General features: G+C 35.2%; 2 protein-coding genes across 3 annotated transcripts in view; both read left to right on the plus strand.

Moving 5' to 3' along the window:
* The window catches only part of LOC143564327 (purple acid phosphatase 8-like), a 100,948-nt gene that overhangs the window by 75,910 nt on the left and 4,331 nt on the right, over positions 1-20,707 (plus strand). The window contains exon 2 of one of the 2 annotated variants that reach the window (XM_077051638.1): positions 19,438-19,626. In XM_077051638.1, the coding sequence (XP_076907753.1) occupies positions 19,438-19,626 (189 nt within the window). Of the gene's footprint in view, positions 1-19,373; positions 19,627-20,707 lie in introns of those variants that run through there. The other variant, XM_077051637.1, reaches the window with a different exon arrangement.
* On the plus strand, positions 2,520-3,806 carry LOC143564325 (putative transmembrane ascorbate ferrireductase 3). The gene is made up of 4 exons (XM_077051634.1): positions 2,520-2,717; positions 2,800-2,848; positions 2,928-3,127; positions 3,432-3,806. Exons 1-4 carry the CDS (start codon positions 2,553-2,555, stop codon positions 3,699-3,701), a joined length of 684 nt encoding a protein of 227 aa, XP_076907749.1. The 5' UTR covers positions 2,520-2,552; the 3' UTR covers positions 3,702-3,806.

A 20,707-nucleotide genomic window follows, 5' to 3' on the forward strand; every position in this document is an offset into this window, starting at 1 on the left:
GTTTATAAAAGTATTATTAATGATGATGATAGTAATGATAGTAATAATTCAAAAAAAGATAGATTGTATATATATATATAGATATAAGATAAAGATAATAGTAATAATAACAATAATTATTATTAATAATACAAATATAGTATAATACTAATAATAATAGTTATAGAATAAAGATCTTAGTATTAATTAAAATTTTGTTGATAAAAAAAATGATAATAATAATAATAAATTATATTGATAGTAAATTATGATACTATACGCGATGTTGGTTTGATTTCTAAACGAGTTCGCAAAATAACTATACTAATATTATTGATAGTAAGTAATGATAAAATATGGTTTTAATAGATAATAATAATTGTTTTGTTAAATGATAATAATAACAATAATAATAGTGATAATAATAATAGTAAATATTATCTTGTTAATAATAAAAATAATAATATTAATAATAATAAATATTATCTTGTTAATAATAATAATAATAATAATAATCTTTATGTATTTATGTTAATACTAAATAGAAATAATAAATTTATTAAGTATAAAAAGAACCAAAACCGATATAGGATGAGACCCGAACCCAAGACCTTTCGTTCAACAACTTATGTACTAACCAACCGAAACAAAATATCAATTGTTAACTTAAACCCATAAGAAAATAACATATCCATTTCCCGGGTGTTTGTCTTTTACCCAAAATCAAACCAACTTGTTTCCAAAAATTATAACCGATAAATAAAACCGATTACGAACAATTTAAATCTAAAATTCGATATATGAAATTTAATAATACCAACACCCAAATTTTTTACCTTTTTCATGTTCACGAGTCGTGGCTCGATACCGGGAATGAACCCTAGCTAAACCTGCCGGAGACGAGGGCAACGGCAAGGGAGAGAGAGAGAGAAATGGAGGGAGAGAAACAGAGAGAGCGAGAAACGACGCGAGAGAGAGAGAGAGAGATAGAGAGAGACACGGCGGGCCGAAGGTCGCCGGAAAAATGGGAAAAAGGGAAATGGCGGTGTCAGGTTGAAGGTGCGAGAAGGGAGGAGGGTGGTGCTGAGTCGGAGGTGGTGGCCGGAGGCGGCGGCTCATCGCCGGAAACCCGAGCTCACCGGAGCGGAGAAAGAGAGGGAAGGTGGCTGAGGTTGATGGTGTTACGGACCAGAGGGAGAGGTGGGGAGTGGTCATGTCTGGAATGGTGGTGACGGCAGTGGCGGAGGTTGCCGGTGGTCGCCGGACGCTGGAAATCATCGCCGGAAAATCGGAGGTTTAGGGTTTTGTGAGTTTATATATGTATTGCATATTTACAGAAACACCCCCTTAAGTTTAAATCAAGTTAAAATGTGAGTCTAAAGGTTTGTAAAACTCATAACGACTTTTCGATAATCATTTTGAATTCCTTATGTTTTTTTTCTTAGCGTCACTATAATAAGGTAAACATTAGTTTATTGGTGATCGAGATATATAATAATATTATATAATAAATAGATAAGGAAAACAAAAATGTTGAGTCGGTTTTATAAAATAAAAGTTTACATAACGAATACATACTCGAGACTCAAATTTGACAAATGTCACAAAATGGGCCAGGCCCACACTTTAACCTGTGCTACATCTTGCTAAGCCTACTAAACCCAATCCAACAGGCTCTCCTTTAAGCAAGGTAAGCCCAGTCAAGTCTGCAACCAAGACTTAACAAAACACACAAATAATTAAAAACAAATAATAAAAAAATAGTTGGATCATTGAATTAAAAGTAACATATAATTTCAGATTAACCACCATAAGGATGCTCTCGTCCCCATTTCAGAAACGTATTGCTGCCATTATTCGGATTAAAGTTGAAATACTTCTTATCTTGTCTAGTAATATGACATCTATAACACCTTTTATTTATTATTTGTTGGGTCGTCTTCATCAAGATATCAAAAGTTATTCACCAAAATCTAAATTCACTAGTAATTTAACTTTTGATTACAATACCTTTTTTTTATTAAACACATCACCATATCAAAGTATCATGTAATTTGGAATGCGTCTTATGAAGCATATAACTATGATCAAGCTATCACTTTGTTCTTGAATGAAACCTTTCTAGAGAAATCTTGTTAAACTGGCACTCGAAGCGAAGAATCACTGCTTCCGATTCCCCAAAAGTAATTAAAAAGAAGCTAAGATTTATGCCAAAAAAATATATGTAAATTAAGATCATATATATAAGATGCTATGCTACAATGTGGATCAAAGTTATTTTTTTTCATAAAAATTTTCTTTTAACATTTTTTTTATGTAGATGAGACATGCTGGGGCCTTGTTTAACCAGAAGGGTGTCCTAGAATATATTTCCTTTAGCTGGATTAAGTTCTCTTCATATTGAAGCTTTTTCAAAAGCACAACTCTACCTTGATTCCAAACCTATGATATCAAGCAACCTTTACACATTTATGTTCTTTTTTTACTATATATTCAGATTATCTAAAGTAAACCATATAACAACTATAACTTAAAAATAAGTGATCAGAAACACCCACTGATCATCATTTGCAATGGATTACGCCGTTACCCGAGAGTCCTTCTTGAGGAGCGGCTCAACATTCACAGTAGCCGCACACGTGTTTGGTATATTGGCTAACATCCTTATGCTTATTTGGTTGTTACACTATCGTGAAGGACTCGACCTTGATTCATCCAACCCTTACCGCGTATTCAATGTAAAATAGTTACCTTCATTCTTTTAACCATGCTCTATTTTCATTATATTAATTAAGTGATCATATTCATATCCCATTTCAGGTTCACCCTTTCCTTATGTTCTTTGGGTTCATATTTCTCATCGGTGAAGGTAAGTTTTTTCTTGTATTATGTATTTGGATTGAGATGTTAACGGTTATTATGCAAATATTTATGTGTTAACGAAACAGCAATGATGGCATACAAGACGGTAGGAGCAGACAGGCGGATCCAGAAGTATGTACACATGTTCTTACACCTTTCGGCACTTGTTTTGGGCATTGTTGGGATTCATGCAACATTCAAGTTCCATAATAAGATGAATATACTAGATATGTATAGCTTGCATTCTTGGATTGGTATGGGCACTTTCTGCCTCTTCATCTTGCAGGTAATATACAAGATTATTAGCTAATAATATTATCATACTACTCACATATTTTGAAAGATTGATACAAAACTTGATATACTACTTTTCCTGGTCCTTCCAGAACCTACGAATAACTTTGTTATAAGTCTGATTTTACTGGGTACATTTATTTGTTTTTTATTTATAATAATTGATATTTTATAGATTTATATCCAACGTGACAAGTTTAACATGAGACTTTTAGGACTAATTGTGCAAGTGTTTGAATATTAATATTGTTAGAACTTAAATATCTTTGAATTAAGACATTGTATATTTTGGGCAGTGGCTATTCGGTTTCAGTTTGTTTGTATTTCCAAAAGCATCAGTGGTGACAAGAACAAGGCTATCACATTGGCACGTGTTGGGCGGAAGAATGTTGTTATACATGGCGATATGTGTGGCTCTAACCGGACTGATGCAGAAGTTCACATTCATGCAGCTCACAAACAATAGAGAAAGTTATGTGATCAACTTTCTTGGTTTGTCAATCCTTTTGTTTGGTATCGCGGTTGATCTTTCGGTCTCTCTTGGTCGTTACGCTTCGCATACTTAAATGGTGTGTCCTTTTCCTTTTGCTTGGATATTATAATATGTTTTCAATATATTTGATTTGTAAGAAGTGAAGAATTTATTAAATTAATTGGTTGGCTTTGTGTTACTAATTGATTGTCATTGTTGCTTAATAGCTGCATATTACTACTACCTTAGTTGATTTACGATTATATAAGCCATTGACATAGTGCTATTTACCACTTGATGAAAAACTAATTTGGGACTAAAGATATAATTTGAATAAAAGATATTTAACCAGCACAATTAATTAAATCCAAACTAACATATTCTATCAAGTAACCTTTGTAGTGAGAAAATCGAACGTTTAGACCGTAATGAACACAAAATAAATTTTGTAAGAAAAACAACTAATTATGAAAAATAAATTAATAGAAAGAAAATTTTATGAGAGCAAGCAAATGATGGCAAATAATATCACAACGGTGGCAACAAGAGGCACAACGACATGCTATGGTGACAAGTTATACTGTGACCGGGCCACACCGACAAGGAAAAAACAATCAGACCCTAATTTTATCCACGTAACAAGCCATGTCTTACATATTTTATTTGTTCACTATTAAACAATCTAGTATCATCGATAGACAAGTCTGTTGAAAATCCATTGGTGAAAGTTGTTGGAATATGGCAACCAAGAACAACCAAGGCGGATTACTCAAAGAACGACAATATTTTTCATTAAACATAAATCTCCTTATATAGGAGAGGAAACCCAAACCGACTCAAACAAGGAAATAAAACTTAACCCTATCAAACTTCTAAACAAGATAAATATAAAACTAATTTAAAAAACTAAACAAGATAATCCCTAAATAACAATAATAATAAAGACATAAACTTTGAATTAATATTTCAACACCCCCACTTAATTCAAAGTCTCTTAACACCCAGCAAACTTCTTAGATAGAAAAATTGCTCACTTCCGAAAGCCTTTGTAAGAACATCTGCCACTTGATCTTCTGTGTAGCATGACAAGATTTCCACTTGCTTTGTTTCAACCAAACTCTTTATGTAATGATACTTTATATCTATATGTTTGCTTCTGTTATGCAATGCAACATTTTTAGAGAGAAACACAGCAGATTGATTATCACAGAATATAGGGGTTGGTACCTCTTGTTCATACCCTAATTCTTTTAGCAATTTCCTCAGCCATACTGCCTGACATCCTGCCGCAGTTGTTACCACATATTCGGCTTCGGTCGAGGACAAGGCTACAATTGGTTGTTTATTTGAACTCCAAGACACTGCTCCGGAACCTAAAGAAAACACATTCGCTGAGATACTCTTTCTATCTTCTACAGAACTTGCCCAATCACTATCTGTGTACCCTTCCAACTTTGTCTCCATTCCATATTCATACCACAAACCGTAATCTATTGTCCCAGCTACATACCTGAGAATTCGTTTTGCTGCACTTAGATAACATGTTGTGGGATTTTGCATGTACCTTGAGATCAAACTTACTGCATATGCAAGTTCAGGCCTCGTATGTGAAAGATATAATAACCCTCCGACAAGACTTCTGAAGACACGGGCATCAGCTAGTTCATCGACTACATCAACTTTAAATTTTTCTCCACAATTCATAGGAGTCAAAGAGGACTTACAGTTCTTCATTCCAAACCTTTTTAGCAGATCCCCAGCATACTTCCTTTGTGATACAAAAATACCATCAGCCCTTTTATTACTTCTAACCCAAGAAAATATGATAAGTCTTCTAGATCAGACATCTCAAACTCCTTTTGCATCAAGGTTTTGAACTCCAACAATAATTCCTTCGATGAACTTGTATAAATTATGTCATCAACATATAGACATAGAATTATAATATCTTTGTTGGCTTTCTTCACATACACAGTTGGTTCACTTTGAGTTCTGAAGTACCTTTGTTCTTGTAGATATTTGTCAATTCGTTCATACCACGCACGCGGGGCTTGCTTTAAACCATATAATGCCTTGTGTAATTTGTACACCTTTTCTTCTTGATCTTCAATCTCAAACCTGGGGGTTGAACGACATATACCTCTTCTTGAAGGGGGGGGGGGGGGCATTAAGAAAGGCTGACTTCACATCAAGTTGTTGGACGTTCCAGCCTTGCTGAGCTGCAATAGATAGTATAACTCTAATTGTTTCGAACCGGGCTACAGGTGAAAAAGTTTCTTCGTAGTCAATTCCATACTCTTGCGAATACCCTTTAGCAACCAAACGTGCCTTGTACTTCTGAATCTTTCCATCAGCTCCAACTTTTTATTTTATAAACCCACTTCAACCCAATGGCCTTTTGTTACTTGGTAAACTTGTTAACGTCCAGGTTTCATAACTTTCCAAGGACTTTAACTCTTCGTTCATTGCTTTTAACCACTCTTCATGTTGAATTGCTTCATTAAAGTTAGTGGGTTCCAATAAAGTAAGAGCTAGTTTGCATGTATTTAGTTCACCCGTTTGATCATCAGTAGTTTTTCTACTAGTAGACCCTACAACATAGTCATTTAGACGTGTGGATGGTCCTTTTGTTCTGCTACTCTTCCTTGTTTCTGGATTATTTGCAGCCGTATCTAAACTTTCTTCCTCATCAGTTGCATGATCATCTTCTGGCCCACTATTATTCTCGATACTTCTTGCATGATCATCTTCTGACCCACCAGTACTTTCATGATCATTATCGATAGTTATTAGTTCTGGTTGTACAAACTCTGCTGGTAAAACATGTCTTTTATTCTTGATTGCATGCCATTCCGCCATCTCCTCGAATACAACGTCTCGACTGGTAATTACGGTCCTCTTACTTGGGTCATACAGCCTATACGCCTTGGCTGTTGGGAGCATATCCAACGAATATGCACTTAACTGATTTAGGGTCTAGCTTTCTTCTTTGTTGTACATGTGTTAACGCATAAGCCACACATCCGAACACCTTTAGATGATGCACTGAGGGCTTCGTCCCGTAGTACACCTCATATGGAGTTTACTCACTAACAGCCTTAGTTAGTGATAGGTACCTTTGATACACAGCCGTGGCTACTGCTTCTCCCCAAAATTGTTTGCTTAGACCCTTTCCATTAAACATACTCATAGCCATCTCGTACACTCTTTCTTTCTGACCCACCCTTTTGCTGTGGTGTGTATGGGGCAGTGAGATTATGTCGAATTCCTTCATTATCGCAAAACATGTTGAATTCTTTTGAGCAAAACTCTCCACCATTATCCGATCGTATGGCTTTTATCTTCCCTCCCGTCTCGTTTTCAATCTTAGCCTTGAGAATTTTAAACTTTCCGAACACTTCTGATTTCTCCCTTAGAAAATATACCCAAGTCATTCGACTATAATCGTCGGTAAATAACACGAAATATCTACTGCCTCCTAACGATGGTACCGGCATTGGTCCAACAACATCAGTGTGTATCAGCTGCATGATATGAGTTGCCCTCGATGCATTATGAGGAAACTCTTGTCTGGTTTGTTTTCCAAAAACACACCCTTCGCACACCGAACTCCAATTTTGTATTGTCGGTAACCCTTTTACCATACCTTTATCTCGTAGTACCTTTAGACTTTGTCCATTGAGATGCCCATACCTAAGGTGCCATAGTAAGGAATCTTGATCATCAACAGAAGCTAGTAAAGATTGTACCTGTGTGATGTCAAGAGGAAAAGTATTATTGTTTGCAATGGGCACCTTATAGTGACTTCTCCACTTCGTTTGTTTGTGATAGTGCATACTCCATTGTCAAACAATATTGAGTTACCATTCCTCATCAATTGTCCCACACTAAGGAGATTAAAGCTTAGGTTTGGAGAAAATTGAACCCCTTCAATGGTCCTATATTTTTTCCAGTGATGACTTTAACTTTTACATCACCTTGACCTTCCACCTGTATTCCTTTTCCATTACCCATTTTAACCCTTACCTTTTCAGTATCATCTAGGGTTTTAAATAATTTCTTTTGACCCGTCATGTGATTTGAGCATCCACTGTCCAAAAACCATACATTACTCGTGGATGTACCTTCATTATTATTTGCCATGAAAGCCTCACTTTGTTCATAGCAACCAGAAACCGCCATGAAGAGTCGTCCCTCATTATCACCATCTTCTCCTTCTAGGGCAGCGTTTGCTTGAGGTTCACTCCAACACTCCGATCTAACATGACCAAAACGATTGCAATTGTAACATTGCACGCCTTCTCTTCCTCTGCCAAAAACTCGTCCTCTACCTCTAACATGACCACGGTTAACACCACGTTTTTCGACCACCGTTTGATCAGTAACATCATCACCATACGCCCGTTGTTGATTAATAATCTTCATAACTTTTGATAGGTAATCTGCAACCTGTTCTCCTTCTTTCATCTGACTCGTCTCGAATTCCCGACGAAGACCTTGAAGTCTTACTATCTTCATTTTGGTGTCACCTTGGTACTCGTTCTTGAGTAGATTCCATGCCTTTTTCGATTGGGTTGCAGCAGCAATTCTAGAAAACACCTCATCATGGACCCCTTGCTGAATAATAGCCAGAGCCTTAGCATCCTTCTTCCGATTCTCCCTTAATCGGTCATGGTCATCATCACTCCATCAAAGCCTGTTTCAACATACTTCCATAAATCTTGAGAAATTAAGATGGTCTTCATGCGTATCTGTCAAAAATCATATCCATCCCCTTTGAACACTGGGATAGGGATCGCGGAAATTGAATCTCTTCTGGCCATGTTATTGATTAAAGAATGAAGTGCTTGAATCACAACCTGGATTGCTCTGATACCACAATGTTGGAATATGGCAACCAAGAACAACCAAGGCGGATTACTCAAAGAACGACAATATTTTTCATTAAACATAAATCTCCTATATAGGTGAGGAAACCCAAACCGACTCAAACAAGGAAATAAAACTTAACCCTATCAAACTTCTAAACAAGATAAATATAAAACTAATTTAAAAAACTAAACAAGATAATCCCTAAATAACAATAATAATAAAGACATAACACTACGTGAATATTGACCTTCAGACACACGAAAAAAGTGTGGCCGCAGGCCTTTAGCCACACACATTTGGTTCAGGTCATATGTGGCCAAAGGTCGCGACACCGTGGGTATGATATGGCCACACACAGTTTTTAGTGGTCTTATGTGGTAATAAGTGTGGCTAAAGGGTACATACATTAGTTGTTGGCCATCAAGAATCCTCTCCTATAAGTGTGGCTAAATGGTAGAAAATGGCCACATATCAATGTCCAATGAGTGACCATTTCATCTATATAGCCACATGAATTTATGTTTCAGCCACCTAAATTTTATATTAATGTGGCCAATAGGTTTGTGTTAAGCTTACATTGTGATCTATACAGTGTGAATATAGCAAAGAAATGGCCACTTAAATTTAATAATAGCGTGGCTAATTATATGATATAGACACAAGATATTACATACAAAGTGGCTAAATATGTTTACTTGCCACTCAAAATCTCCTTTGTAGATTATTGTGTGGCCATTGTCTTACCGTTTGTCACACAAAATGTTTTTCCTAATATAAAGTGTGGCTATTGTAAAACTTTTCGTCACTCATATTGAAATTCTAAGTGGCTAATCATATCTTATAGACACTGGAGATTATTGTAAATGTGGCTAAAAATGTGAACTTGCTAGTCAAAAACTCTTTTGTAGTTTGTGGTGTGGCCATTTTCTTACCGTTTGTCACACATAATGCTTTTCCTAATTTAAAGTGTGGCTATTGTCAAACCATTCGTCACACATAGTGAGGTACTGTGTGGCTAAAAATATCATATAGGCACTGGAGGGTGTTCTCAATGTGGCTAAAAAGGTGAACTTGCTAGTCAAAAACTCTTTTGTAGTTTGTGGTGTGGCCATTGCCTTACCGTTTGTCACACATAATGCTTTTAGTAATTTAAAGTGTGGCTATTGTCAAACTTTTCGTCACACATAGTGAGGTACTGTATGGCTACTAATATCATTTTTAGCCATTGGAGGTTGTTGTCAATGTGGCTAAAACTGTGAAGTTGCCACTCAAACACTCTTTTGTAATTTGTGGTGTGGCCATTGTCTTACCGTTTGTCACACATAATGCTTTTCGTAATTTAAAGTTTGGCTATTGTCAAACTTTTCGTCACACATAGTTAGGTACTGTGTGGCTAATAATATCATATATGACATTGATATAAGAGATGCAATCATGTTTTAATTACATGAGTGTCTTAAGCAATTGTACTAAGTGCTTCACTATGCGTACCTTGAGCTTGTCATTCAAACACAAAACTTAAGATGAATAGTTTATACATTATATTAACGGCAAAATAGTAGATATACATATATTGTAATGGTAAAATATAAAAATAGGCACTTTGTTAAAAGAAGTGCGGAAGTTACAAATTTTGAGCTTTTAGATGTAAGGACAAAATAGTTATTTTGTAAACAAAAGTGTGAAATTACACATTTTGTACGTTTAAGTGTAAGGGCAAATAGTCATTTTATGGAAAGAAGTGTGACAATAACACACTTTCTCCTTTTAGGCGTAAGAATAAAATAGTAATTAAAAAAAAGCATAACTTATAACACCATGTAGTGGAAAAGATGCAAGTGCTACAAAATTTCAAGGAAAGGAAGTTGATCCTGAAACTGATTGTCAAAAAAGTTAATAGGTCGGTTTTGAAAGAAAGTGAAATTGTTGAAGAGGCATTTGGAAAGAGTTTAATTAAATAAGGAGAGAATTTCACGAACAGTTTCTATGGTTTGAGCCAAATTTTATACATAGTTTTTAGTGTTTAAAACTCCCATGGATCATCCCTAACCAACAAATTTGGTTTCATTGTTGGTCCAAAATGATAACCAAGTTATCTTGAGTATAACAAGATGTGTTAGAGGTAAGTATGCCAATAATTATAGTAAACAGAAAGAACATATCTTAGTTGAGATCAAATTTTGTGTTCTTGTTTTTAGGGTCTCATTTCCAACAGTTGGTATCATGCGATTCTGAGAGTCGTTTCTATAGAAAGAGAAGCAACCCCATTGTTGTGGAACTGAGAGAGAGAGAGAGAGAGAGAGAGAGTAGCAACAGGAACAACTAAGAAAGCAAGTATGGTCCGAGTTCATTTGGAATTCATGTTTTGAAAGCAAGTTCGTTTCTTCAAGTAGCAAGAACATCTGATCAGCATGTAAGTTAGTCATATCAGCAAGTAGCTCTGTAGTAAGAAAACCTTATTAGCAAGTGGGTAAGGAGTAAGAAAAACTGGTTAACTGATATGCCAAAAAATTTATTAAGTTGGCCAGGAGCAAGTACGAAACAAGTAACATGATCATATGATCAGATCAAGATCAAGAGCAAGAAACTCGGTTCCAAGTTAAAGCATGAAACACGAAAGAATTCATAAGAATTTAAAAAGCTTTATAAAAAACTCAGCAAGTATAAAATGTAAGAAAGAATAACGAATTGATAGAAAGATAGATAGAAAAGAATCAAAGCATGAAGAAGCAAGAAAAAAAGAAAGAACAAGCAACTAGCAAGAATGGTCATTGCCCATATAGTTTGATCGGGGAAAAGATCAAGAGAACACATCGTTTCACGATTAAGGAGAATATTGAAAGTTAATCCTAAAATGGGTTATCAAGAAAGTTAACATGTCATTATGAAATAAAGTAAAGGTTGAAGGGGTATTTGGAAAAAGTTTAATTAATAGTTTGAAAGCTTAGATTTGTCGGTTTGAAAACGAGACTTCAAAAAGAGTAGATGTTTAAACAACTTGTCATTACGACGTTTTATTTTGATATAAAGATTGAGTACGTGGTTATACAATTCAAAGATGTTAATGTTAATGAAACAATGCGTGAAGGAAAAGTAGATTGATCATTGATGTGTGATTATGTTTTAAATGAAACATGTTACGCGTGTAAGTTCATCAAAGTACCGTTTTGTTTACGCCATGAATTATACAACAATTTACCATTAAACCATATGGTCATATGGTGTGGACTTTAAGGGGTGGAAAGGGGTGGGGGAGGCACCGGGGCGGGGCGGTATAGGCAAAGGATTGAGGTGGGACTTTATTAAGACAAACGCCGGTATTGGGAGGTGTGATGGGGCCATGCTTTTCAATCTCTCTCTCTCTCTCTCTCTCACACACACACAAAGATTATATATATATATATATATACATATATATATATATAATAGAGCGGTAAGAGGATTTAACCTACAACAAGACTTTATGAAGATGGGCTTTAAAGTCTCGTTTTCTCCGTAATAATAACATGAAGGGGCGATAAAGCCACTCCATAACACACGGTCTATGAGTCTATCATTAGTTTTGACTTCTAATATGAATTGAGGCAACACCGCACCCAAAAGCAGGCAACATTAACTAATACCCTCGGGGCATGCATCACGTTGTGTTTATATCATATTACTAATTAGTATAAATGAGAAAGTTGGTGTCACAAAGTGGTTTTCATTATTAGTTTATTTTTTGTATATATAATTTTGGTTTTACACTTTAGCAATAATGATGGTGTAGCGTGATGGTTGTGTTATTGCAATGTTGTGTTGGCAAGTGTTTGGGACTGAGGTTCGAATCACGGGAGGGAGCTGCAAGCTTTGGCATTTTTTTTTGTCAATACTTAGATGGGCAGATACGTATAAACCCATATAAAATGTATAAAGTGATGTATGATAATTGATATCACCTGTATTTCAAAAACAAGTAAGATGGTACATCAAACTAATTATAAAAAGCTTTTGGGTAGGTGTGTAATTGGTGTCACAATTGAGCCACTTTGCGGCACCCTATTTGTTTTCGGTATGTTGATTTTTTTTTGTTTTTTAGTCTCGGTAGCGTAACGAAAACTAACCGGATGTCAAATTTTTTTTTTGTTTTAGTTAGGGTAACGTGCTTTTTTTGTTTTGGACCGCAAAGACTTTTTACCCTTCGTTTTAGCTTTGTTACCGTAACGAAGGTAACGAAAACCGATCGAATGTCAATTTTGTTTTTTATTTTTTTTCATTTTAGTTCCAGTAACAAAAGTGTCGCAAACCAGCCGAATTTGTGTAGATTCACCACCTCAATGGTCGGGAATGACAACGCTCGGGTTTTATCAACGTTCAAGTTTTACCGACGGATGTTACCTTATTGGTCCACTCACGTTTACTATTTCTTTTTTTGTTTTATCTATGGTTTGTAACCGAAACCGACCAAATTCGCTTCGACTTACTGCCTTAACGCCCGAGACTAACAATGTTTAGGTTTACCATCCTGAGTTTTACCGACTAGCCCGGCGCAACGCGTCGGGTAAAACTCTAGTTTAAAACAAAATTGGTTGTCATTGCAATCATTGTAATATCATCTATGAGTCTATGACCTAATTTTTTATTAATGTAAAAATATCAAGTTTATTTTTTTATTCAATTGAAAATGAAACGTGAAAATTACACAAATTGTAATTTTAGGTATAAAGGCACAATAGTCATTTTGTAATAAAAAAATATGAAAATTACGCATTTTGTTAAATAGTCAATTATAAATACATTTAAAAACTATATAATACTAGTTAGTGGGAAAGACGTAATGTGTTACAGCTTTTCAAACGAAGGACGTTTTTTTTGTAATTAACTTAATGGACAACCTGACATTCATGGTAAACCTAAAGGATAGATGGTGTACTTTACTCGAATATAAATATGATTTAATATTTGCGACATTAATTTACAGTGGCCTCTTGCATTTTTGAGTACGCCTCTCGAAGTGAAGGGTTGGAAGTTGATAGAACAACGGTGAATAATGATGCTAAAGCTTTGTTTAAGGCCGGTGAGAAGAGGCTCGGGATGTAGTTCACTCTAAGACATCCAGCAATTACTGGACCTTTCTTCTATCGCTATTGGCTCGATTATATCATTTTTAGCAAGCGGGGCATGTTGTAGTTTACGTGTTAGGTTGTTAGGTTTTTGGTGATCTAGAAGTTTTCATGTGGGTGAATGCATGTGTGATATCTAGATTTTAGTGTGTATACTTATTAGAGTCTAGTACGCTAACGATGTTCTATGCATTTGTTTTGTGTATGTGTCCGTGTGTTCTTGTAAATATCTTTTGTCATGTATAGCAAACATAACTATTTCAAAGCGGGTATAACTTTAAATTGTTTTTAGGAGTATTTTTTTTCAAAGCGGGTATGGTATGGCATAAGTGTAAGGCCCCGAACCCGGTGACCCTACTTTAGCGTCGGATTTACTCATAAACACAGTTCTTCAAATCAGAGTTTATTAAAACTTTTCGCGGAATATAAAACATCAATCATTTATTACAAAACATTAAATATTTTCTTTGATACCATAACACAAAACTTTATATTTAAAACATCTTTACTTCTTTCTTCAGATGCCAGCCGTTCAATCAATGCCGTGTGTCATCCTCATGCTAACTCTATAATCAGCTCACCTGCGTGCATACTAAAAGTCAGCTACGCTGAGTGAGTTCTAGTTAATCGAACGCCATACAATACATACACATACATACATATCTGTAGATACATATCCATACTTCACTAGTTACCCTTCTGTTCTACATACATACTTGCTACCATACATACATACATATCTACAATCACTAACCTCAGTCTACCGAGAGTACGTTCATAGTTCACCGTCTATACCTGTACTCAAGGTCGTGAACACGTACAAGGTTCGCAGTCCTTACCTATGTTCACCATTTATGGTACGTACAAGGATCGCGGTCCTTCCCTATACCATAGTACATCCACAACACGTACAAGGTTCACAGTCCTTCCCTATGTTGCAACCTAATTCATAGCACGTACGAGGTTCGCAGTCCTCCCCTATGCTACAAAATCAGCACGTATAAGGTTCACAGTCCTTTCCTATGCTGAAATACATCCACAACACGTACAAGGTTCGCAGTCCTTCCCTATGTTGCAACCTAATTCATAGCACGTACGAGGTTCGCAGTCCTCCCCTATGCTACAAATACAGCACGTATAAGGTTCACAATCCTTTCCTATGCTGACGCCTATCTACATTACGTATAAGGTTCGCAGTCCTTATCTACGTTTACAAATATCATCTACTTCACGTATAAGGCTCGCAGTCCTTAACTACGCCATCACCAGCCGAGTCTATGTCCGACAGAAGCTAGAGGGATTTGCCATCCTAACTTACTATGTCGAACGTAGAACTCACATGCCATTCGTGTACCTAAATACACATACTTACATTATAACATAAGAACACTCAAGGCATTCTTTACCTCATTCATTTAACAACCATACCCCTTGTCGTTACGTGCAATATCCGAAGATCGTTCACGCCCCGACAAGTATTCATTTGAAATATTCATACATCTACGATATATAATATTCGTACCTTTATTTTTAACCGGACAGTACGCGCAATATCCGAAGATCGTTCGCGTACCGACAAACAATCATTCATATCTATCACACATATCACATATGACATACACTTATCACTTAGGATAAATGTATTAACAACACATCGAGTATGCACACAGCCCCGAAAACATAACAAGGAATGGGGCTAGAAACTCACCTAAACACGGTTACGTTCACCGTTAATCGTAATCCCTTTCTTCAGCTGTGCACGGCTGACTGTATAACAAGTACACGTATCAAACAACTATCACTACTCATATCATCTTTCCAGTCTTAACTACTACCCACAACGAACGGGGGTCCGGGGGCAGCGCCCTGGCAGTGGGGTCTAGGGGCGGCAGCCCCTAGCAGGGTCCAAGGGGCAGAGCCCCTGGCTAGGGTCGAGCTGCCAGGTCAGCTTGGAAAAATTTTATTTACATTAACTGTCTTAACACATTTTCCATTAGGTTTTTTTTAATTTACTTTCTAAGCGAACTTAACTTTAGGCGAAGTTAAACCTTAAGCGAACTTAGCTTTAGGCGAAGTTAAACCTTAGGCGAACTTAGCTTTAGGCAAAGTTAAACCTTAGGCGAACTTAGCTTTAGGCGAAGTTAAACCTTAGGCGAACTTAGCTTTAGGCGAAGTTAAACCATAGGCGAACTTAGCTTTAGGCGAAGTTGTCATCAGGCGAACTTGGCTTTAGGCGAAGTTGTCATCAGGCGAACTTGGCTTGCAGGCGAAGTTCATCAGGCGAACTTAGCTTGCAGGCGAAGTTGTCGTCTGCAGATTCTGTTCGCTCTTAAATCCTTCGTTCCTTAACCAAATAACTCGATTTAGGTACCCATGGAATCGTCTGACCAGCGCCTACAAATCCCAACTATCAAATCGACCTAACATCGATGTTTAGAGGGTGCGATTTAGGCATATAGGTTACGGGTCCTTTTTATCAATCGATTAACCCATCAAATCATAACCATTTTCAGTAAGTTTAGCTTTGTTGGATTCGTTTTTACCATACAAACTCAGATCTACCATTTCTCAAATCAAACCGAACCTATACGAACGATTTCTAACCATAAACGTACCTTGAACGAGTCGAACTTACGAACACGAGCTGGTCTTGTTGCTTTGGTTCGTCACGACGATCTAGCACCAACTAACGTTTACTCTCTCTCGGATCCTGCTCGTTTATGGTGTGTGTGTGTGTTTGGAGTGTTAGGGAGTTTGGTGAAAATGAAAGATATTTTGGGTTTAGGGGATATTTATATCCCTGAAATCCCATGGACCTAAGGCCCATTCTCATTTAACCCATCTCTATTAATCCAAGTCCATAACCCACGTCCATTACCCAACGCTAGCCCGACCCATACCAACTCCTATTCTATTATCTATTTCCAGATAACCCGAGTAAACTTTCCCTCTATTATTAAGTAATATAATTAACATTATCTTGAAATTTCGGGATGTTACAATAAGTATGCATATCGTTCAAAAAGAGTAGATGTTATAAAGAACTTGTCATTATGATGTTTTATACAAAGATGGAATATGTGCCTATGTTAAATACAATTCAAGGATGTTTATGATAATTAACAATGCTTGTAGGAAAAGTATAATGAAGTGTGATCATGTTTTAAATGAAACATGTTACACGTGAGTGAATATTAAGTTCTCAAACTTAAAAGTTAAAAGACAAAAACTAGGTATGGTCTTATTATAAAACTATTTGTGTGATTTTTTCTAAACTTTAATTAGGTTCACTTTGGTTAGGTCAGTTAGGCAAGTTAATCAGAATCAATGAGCTTTAGCTCAACTAGCATGGAGGGAAATTGAAGATTTAGGCTGTAGACCGCAAGGTCTTAAGTTTAAATTCGATCATAACCGGGTTTTACTGCAGTGGGTCTTCGGGCACCGGGTTTTCCCCGAAACAGGAGATGATGGGCAATTGAGCTACCCAACGCTGTCTGCAATCTTAAGCATATCAGGTCATCTTTTTTCCATTGAGTTACCCTAGATAGACAAGCTTTATTCGTTGGTTGTTAAAAAAATGGTAAGTTAATTAAAGTATTATTATGTTTATACCATGGATTATACAGTAATTTATAATTATCATTACTTTTTGAGTTTAATGACTTTAGACAACACCACACCCAAAAGCAGAGATAAATATATAATACGCTCATGTATCACGATGTGTTTATTTATTACCCTCATGTATCACGATGTGTTGATCAACTTATACAAAATTGATTAAATGTAAAAGAATCATCTATGAGCTAATTTTTTATTAATGTAAAAGTATCAAGTTTTTGATAGTTTAAGAGTTCAAAGATAAATAGTAGTCACTTAAAACCATAATCACAGTTTTACAAAGATGGTTAACTAAATAGGTAATTAAACAAATGAAAAAGGTTAAAGATCAAGTTATACATCACTACTCTACTGATCATACTCCTAAACTACTCTAAGAGAAAAATTATGCTGGTGTTATATGCTTAAACAGTCTAAAAGACAAGAACTTTACTATCCAGCTCAAGACTAAAATGAAAATAACCACAATATTATGAATAAAAAAAGGAAATGAACAGGGTGTCAAGCACTAAAGGTGACTAGATGAGTGCTGCAAAAGATTAAAATACTATATTTAGTGGTTATTCACACTAAAACAGACACCAGATAAATTATCATCAAATACTTAAAAATGGTAATATAGAAGACACCTATGCATTCTTCTGATAGCTACATGTTTGTCACTATCATAAAGAAAGAAAGAATATTGAGGGAATATATATAGTGACAAACTAATATAAAGCAAACAAAACTACTACTTTGAGATTGGCATGATGCAACATACTCAATATTTATTACGGGCTAAAACCATTGCAAGAAATATGACTTTTCTTTCAGTTATATGGACAACAAATGTGAGGTAACTTTTGTAAAAAGTTCTCATGTTTGGACTGTAACTTCGACTATTTGGAATTATGTCACGTATTAAAAGTTATATGACTGTGGGCAATCAAGTACATATATCATGTCTTTTAAGTTGCAATCAAACAATTATATATGTACTTATAACCTACATATAACTAACATTAATAAAAATGTAGCCTGGATTCACATGGTGTGTTTTATGGCTAGTCTTTTTCCAGTCCTATGGTCCTCTAAGCTCCATTTTACGTTCATACAACAATATAATTACAATAGAGCCCTGGACATGAAAAATAATTAGATATCAAACCCATTATCTTATACAAGTAAAAACTATCTTAAATATATGAATTCTTGAATTATTAAAACATGGATGATTTTCAACGAAACTTAAAATATTTAGTTTTTTTGATATTGTAGTTCTAAAAGTTTTTTTTTTCTATTATTTGTTTCTAATTAACTTAAATATCATACAATCGTTTAGTTTGAGGGGATTGTTACCTACATAAATTAAGTTTGTTAGAATTGTTAAGTGTGGTCCATTATTGTCATGACTCCTATTAATAAGAGTATTTTTTTTTCTTTTCATTAAACGATCGATAAAGATTGTATTATATTAAATTAAGTAAAGATCTAGCAAGAAGCTAGGAATTACACGGTAAAAATTAAAATGCAACATTAAACACGCATCAATCCTTCTACTCCAAATAACCAAATTTATCTCAATTATTTATCCAAAGAAGAAGGAATATGCAGCCTTGATGTCTTCTCCGCATGCTTCTTGTGGTTATTAAAGTATCTATCATCCAACGCCCTCCAAATAAACCGTAGAGTAATTATATGTTACATAGCCCCATTTTCTGGTAAAGTTTCGTTGCACTGAAGTTATCCATTAATTGAGTATATAGTTTGAACATACGTATATACTTTGAGGTCGTGGGTTGGGCCATCACATTCGGTTAAGCCATAGATTGTTGTGTGTTTTCTCATAGGTAGGTGGGTTGGGTCATCACATTATGTTCTTCGGGTGAATTGATTATCTATTCGACAAGGTGATCCCAAGTGTCCGGACCTTCGTTGTTAAAAAAAAGGTATGTATATATATATTTTTATCTTAAATAGTTATAAGTATTAACATTCATTTTTCTGACCGTTACAACTTAATTGCTCACTTTGTTATGACAAGTTTATTGCCCCAACAAAGTTTGTATACAGAACTTTAAATAGATACTCGGTGCCGATGACACGTAATGAATATCTTTAGGGACTAAACATGTAAATCCAGTTTTCTTTAATACAACGTAAGTCATCTATTTAAGAAGCTTCAAACACCAAACAAGTCAATTATTCTCTCAAATACAACCACGCAAACATACAAGACCGGTGACTATGGCCATGAAGAATATCATAAACCACACCATCATTTTTTTGTCGGTTTACGCGGTGGTTGCTAGCGTTCATGTGACCGCAGAGCTTCAACGATTCAATCATTTTCCGACGAAAGCCGATGGGTCTCTTGACATTTTGGTGATTGGTGACTGGGGAAGGAGAGGTTTATACAACCAAACTCATGTTGCTTTTCAGGTAACTTTGCATATTATTAATATTTTCTTTAACGACCTAAAAATCCTATAAATGAGCTACTGGCTAATTCACCATGTCAGGATACACTTGAGGTATAATATGTATAATTATTAATATTAAATATGGGTTTGTGTAGAATATATTGGCCGTTATAATTCACCAATCAAATATTCTGTTACGTTGTTTGGCAACAAGCTACTTTCTAACACTTGTCACTCACTCACTTGCCTCAAATGAAAACTATAGATACATACATAATAAATACATACATATACATAATAAAAAAAATACATATATGTTGAGAGGGAGAGAGAGATGAGGAGTATTTGTGTCATTTATGTACATATGTTTCTAAGATAAACGTTTACTTCGTGTAACTGAGTTAGACGCATCGCTAAATGAGCCTCGATGAATCTTTTGTCACCAAATACATACACAATTTAAACAAAAGCGTTTGATTTCTTTATTCTTGCTAAAATTGCTTTTATCAATAAGCGTTCATTTCAATACCAGTATCTTTCGGATTAATTATGATGTAGAAGGTTGTCTTTCTATCTATCATCTCAATAAATTATCAAAGTACTACAAACAAATGATTTATGTGATTCTTTTAGTTTTTAACTAGAAAAACTTGTTCCGAATAAAACACCGCTTATAGGTGTGTTCCTTTAAAAACCAATATTATGCTGAAGGCATTGAAAACCGCATAATATACATATACATAATATTTTGCTTAATAACATAAAGATTAACGAGAAGGGACCAATGAGAATTACATATGGAGTCTCTTTCATGGCGTTAACTTAAGAGTTATCGGTTAGGAAACAAATAGGTATATGAATTGTCGTAATGTATTAAAGATTTAAAAAAGTTAATTCATGCATTCGTGTTGGAATGCAAGAAGGGTAGAGATTAGGTGTTTTGTTGCTAAAGAATATTTCTTTTTGTCTTTATGAATAATAATAGTAAAGGATAAGATTATAAGATCCAATACGATAGCAAACTATACGAAATTGAATAAACGTTTATTTTTCAACAATCAACTATGCATTTCTTTTAGTCTATTATTAATAATCTTTTT

This window comes from Bidens hawaiensis, unplaced genomic scaffold, assembly GCF_021521415.1.
Source record: "Bidens hawaiensis isolate Kalapana, Puna unplaced genomic scaffold, B.hawaiensis_p1.1 tig00021988_1, whole genome shotgun sequence".
NCBI lineage: Eukaryota > Viridiplantae > Streptophyta > Magnoliopsida > Asterales > Asteraceae > Bidens > Bidens hawaiensis.

Excerpts from the sequence above, each read along its gene's own strand:
- LOC143564325 (XM_077051634.1), top strand. The coding sequence starts at position 2,553 with ATGGATTACGCCGTTACCCGAGAGTCCTTCTTGAGGAGCGGCTCAACA. Across the intron at positions 2,718-2,799 it reads ACCCTTACCGCGTATTCAAT|GTTCACCCTTTCCTTATGTT; the intron begins GTAAAATAGTTA and ends ATCCCATTTCAG. Across the intron at positions 2,849-2,927 it reads CATATTTCTCATCGGTGAAG|CAATGATGGCATACAAGACG; the intron begins GTAAGTTTTTTC and ends TTAACGAAACAG.